This window comes from Crocodylus siamensis, chromosome 6, assembly GCF_052110815.1.
Source record: "Crocodylus siamensis isolate JL-2025a chromosome 6, ASM5211081v1, whole genome shotgun sequence".
NCBI lineage: Eukaryota > Metazoa > Chordata > Crocodylia > Crocodylidae > Crocodylus > Crocodylus siamensis.
In genome coordinates, this window is record NC_143400.1 from 44,760,810 (window position 1) to 44,764,864 (window position 4,055).

The 4,055-nt window shown below is 41.8% G+C and overlaps 1 protein-coding gene across 1 annotated transcript; it reads right to left on the reverse strand.

The window, feature by feature from the left end:
* Positions 1 to 2,700: 2,700 nt before the first annotated feature.
* Positions 2,701 to 3,657, reverse strand: LOC149862500 (olfactory receptor 6C76-like). The gene has a single exon (XM_090053947.1). The coding sequence runs from the start codon at positions 3,655 to 3,657 to the stop codon at positions 2,701 to 2,703; it is 957 nt and encodes a 318-aa protein (XP_089910073.1).
* Positions 3,658 to 4,055: the final 398 nt, after the last annotated feature.

The following is a 4,055-nucleotide window of genomic DNA, read 5'->3' on the forward strand; positions in this document are numbered from 1 at the left end:
GGCCAAACTCAGGATCTATGGGCAAGTCAGGCTGGGTAACCAGATAATCCATTAGAGAGCCAGGAGAGGCAGAAACCAAGGGCAAGGCAGTCTGAGTACAAAGTTAAATAGTGTTGCCCAGACATTTCCTCTTCTGGGTTAGAGGTTTTTATAGGAAGAGATAAAGGTTCATTTGACCCTGGCTGGCTAGGTCCAGTTTCAGGGAGTAGACAAGTGGCTAGGCATATTCTGCTCACCAGTGTCCAACCCAATGCTCAGCTGAGGAGGTGGCAGGATAGGATGAGTGGCCATACTAGGCAGACTGAGGCCCCATGTTCAAAGTCACAGCCTGATACTGAGATTTTTATATGCAACATTAATGACCAGCCTGGAGAGGGTTCAAAGGAGGGCCACCCATTTGGTGAGAGGGCAGCAGGACAAGCCCTATGAGGGGAGACTAAGGGACCTGAACCTGTTCAGCCTCAGCAAGAGGAGGCTGAGGAGGGACCTGGTGGCTGTCTACAAACTCATCAGGGGAGATCAACAGCAAATAGGAAGAGCCCTTTTCTCCCCAGCACCACCTGGGGTGCCGAGGAACAATGGTAATAAGCTGATGGAGAATAGGTTTAGGTTAGAAAGCAGGAGGAAATATTTTACAGTTAGGGTGGCCAGAATCGGGAACCAACTTCCTCTCCCCTACCTTAGGCAAATTCAAAAAGAGGTTAGATAATCACCTGTCTGGGGTCTTGTGAACCCAGCATTCATTACTGCCTGTGGCAGGGGGTCAGGCTAGATGATCTGTTTATGTCCCTCCTGACCCTAGCTACTATGAAACTATGAAACATTCATATAAATCACTAATCTTACCAAATTGTCCAATCTCTTATATTATGATGAATAGCTATTATGAAAAAGGCATAGGTAAAAGAAAAATCTATACATATCAGAGGGTGTGTGGGTATAGATACATAAATGCCCAAATTAGTTAGATTCCCATTTCCATTTGCTTTTGCCTATGGCATTGTTGAGATAAATATCAAAATCTTGGTCACATGAACTGAGAGAGGAAGACCCAGCCCCTACAGGGCCAAGCAGACCTCCCTGGCAGTTGGAAATGGAAGTCTGTGACTGTTTGGAAGCACATTTGAGATGTGGGGATGATCTCTTGGGTAAGGCAGGGAAGAGGCTGGGTCGGGGCAGATTTTTTAAGATTTGGGGTTGTCACTTGTGGAGTCTGTTTGTGTTTCCCACCTGGGTTTCTCTCTAAGCCACCCTGCACCTTTTTTATATAGGGTGGCATATAAATGAAATAAAATAAATAAATACAATAAATCAATTTAAAAAGGAAGGTAAAGCAATGGTGAGAGTGCCAGCAAGTACAATGGAAATAATTCAAAGGACATAAAAATATGCTAATGCATGCGTTTTATTAGGCTCAATCAGTTTAGATGTTTTCAAGTTGATTCCCTTATATTGCATAAATACCTTCATGAGGAAAATTTCCAAGGATTAGTTGGTTGCTTAATATGGCAAAGAAGGGCACAACAAGAACTATTGCCCATAAATGAAACATGAAAATAGTTAGAAGTTATATGCACAGGTGTTTTTTTTAAAGTGTGCATGATTAACACAGGTGTGGGAGGGCAACCAGCAAATGTTGTCATGGATTTCTATCCCTTAAAGTCCTCTGATCAAGAAAAAAATGTCTTTCTGAAAGGTACACTTCAGTAAAATGAAGGTGACTTTAATACAGGAATGACTTTGTGAAAATCCAAAAGACTCTGCTTTACATGACAGTAGAGCACCTAGAAACAACCATGTTGGTTAAATGAGTGTGTAGGTCTAGGAACTGTCCCTCTCCTTAAAGTGAAGGAATTATAGATGTGATTTTCTAATGGAAAACAGAACTGCACCCCCAGGCTTAGCACAAAACATGTCTCTTAGGAATGTTTTATGATCATCATTGTTCCACAAATGTTTGTTTGATCCCATACTGCTACTGCAAAGAAAAACTTCCACTCCCTTCATCCTGACTTTAAGAGTAACCAATAGTTAAAGCAACTGATCAAGGGATGACTTTTTTTTGTTCGGCACAAAAAGTTTGTGCCAGGCTCTGGTGTTCTTCAGGACTTGTTTGACCTCTTCTTTCATCAGTGTGTAGATGAAAGGTTTGCAGGAAGAATAGGAAACAGAACACCACTTTGTTGAGTTCAAAGGAGCCAGTTTCCATGGGCTGGGCATGCATAAGGATGTGGGTACCATAGATGATACTGACCTCAGTCATGTAGGAGGCACAGGTACAGATTTTCTTTCAGAGAATGAAACATATGAGTACCCACCAAATTTAGTTTGAGTATGTCAAAATGCAACGTTATACTACTTTATATCAAAGCGTCCTCACAAATATTACTGGCTTCTAAGGCAGAAGGTGTCACCTTCCTATGAAGCCTTGTAGAGTTTCCCACAACTACAGGCACCCCACAACTGTCAGCCATCCCAGTCCCCACATTGTGCTCAGGAAAAAAATTCCCATAGTCAGATACTTGTGGATTTAGGGCATATTTTCAATGTCCAGTCCTGTGTTCCTGTGAAGTGTTATTAGACTTACAATTTTTTAATGGTTTTTTGTTTTGGTTTCCCTAAAAGCAACATATACATCCACACTGGGAATGTGGATAAGTAACAGCACCTTAACACAGTTTCAAATAGTGTTCTTATTTTTCACTTCCCACCAGATTCCCAGGTCCATCGAAAACACCATGCTCGATGGACAATATCTTTCAAGGCATTCTGAACCTGCTTATTCCTCAGGGTGTAAATGAAGGGATTTAGAAGAGGAGAAACTATGGTGTTGAGAACAGCAACTGACTTACTGCTGTCCAGCCCATTGCTCCCTGCAGGTTTGCTGTACATGAATATACAGCTACCATAGGTGATGGAGACCACAGTGAGGTGAGAAGCACAGGTGGAGAAGGCTTTTTGCCTACCTGTGGCAGATGGGATTCTTATCACAGTGAGGGTGATTTTGATGTAAGACATGATAATGACTGTGAGACTGCTGACCAGAGAGAACAGTGCTATGATGAGAGAAATCATGTCTAAAAGTCGTCTATCTCCACAGAGCAATTTTCTCAGGGGTGTACCATCACAAAAGAAGTGGTCTAGAACATTAGACCCACAAAAGGGCATCCAGAGAAACAGTACTGATGGAATAATCAGAAAAAGGAAACTTTCAATCCAAGAGCCCAAAACCAACAGTGAACAAACTCGAGTGTTCATGATGGTGTTATAATGCAGAGGGTTGCAAATGGCCACATACCTGTCGAAGGACATTGCTGCTAATAGCAACAAGTCAGTAGTTCCCACAAAAAAATACAGAAAGGATTGAGTAAGACACCCAAGAAAAGAAATTGTCTTTAAGCCTAGTGCCATGTTGAACAGTGCTTTGGGAACGACAACAGAGGTGAAGCCAATTTCCAAGAGGGAGAAGTTCCTGAGGAAGAAGTACATGGGGGTCTGGAGATTGCTGTCCAGAAGGGTGACTACAATGATCAGGAGGTTTCCCACTATTGTCAAAATGTAGGTGATGGTGAGAATTGTGAAGATGATAATTTGCAGGTCCTGAATATCTGTGAAGCCCAAGAGTATGAACTCGCTGATCACTGTCCGGTTCTCCATGGTGATTCCACACACACAGACCATTTTTAAAAGGAAATATGCATAATTAACAATTAGCAATTAATCCTTTATTTCAAGTCATGCTGCCAAACCTACAAATTGAGATGCTATTAACTTTTCCTTTATTCCTTCTTGCCATAGTGTAACTGTCTACATGTGATAGAAAGTACTAGAGAATGAGCTCACTTAGGCATTCCTTTTTTAATAGGTCATGCTTGTTCACTTTTGTCTTTTCTGCTCATCTGTATATCAGCCCCTACCCCAGCTGTTCATGTAAAGGTACAGATTTTCAAAGTCCCTTAGGTGTTCACAGTGCCAGTTTCCTAGGAAACTCCATAAAAGTGGAGAAAGCAAGCTTGAAAGCTTTCATGCAAACTCCCTCACAACGTAGCATAAAC

What these genes read in the sequence shown, in the direction of transcription:
- LOC149862500 (XM_090053947.1), bottom strand. Translation starts at nt 3,657, where the DNA reads ATGGAGAACCGGACAGTGATCAGCGAGTTCATACTCTTGGGCTTCACA.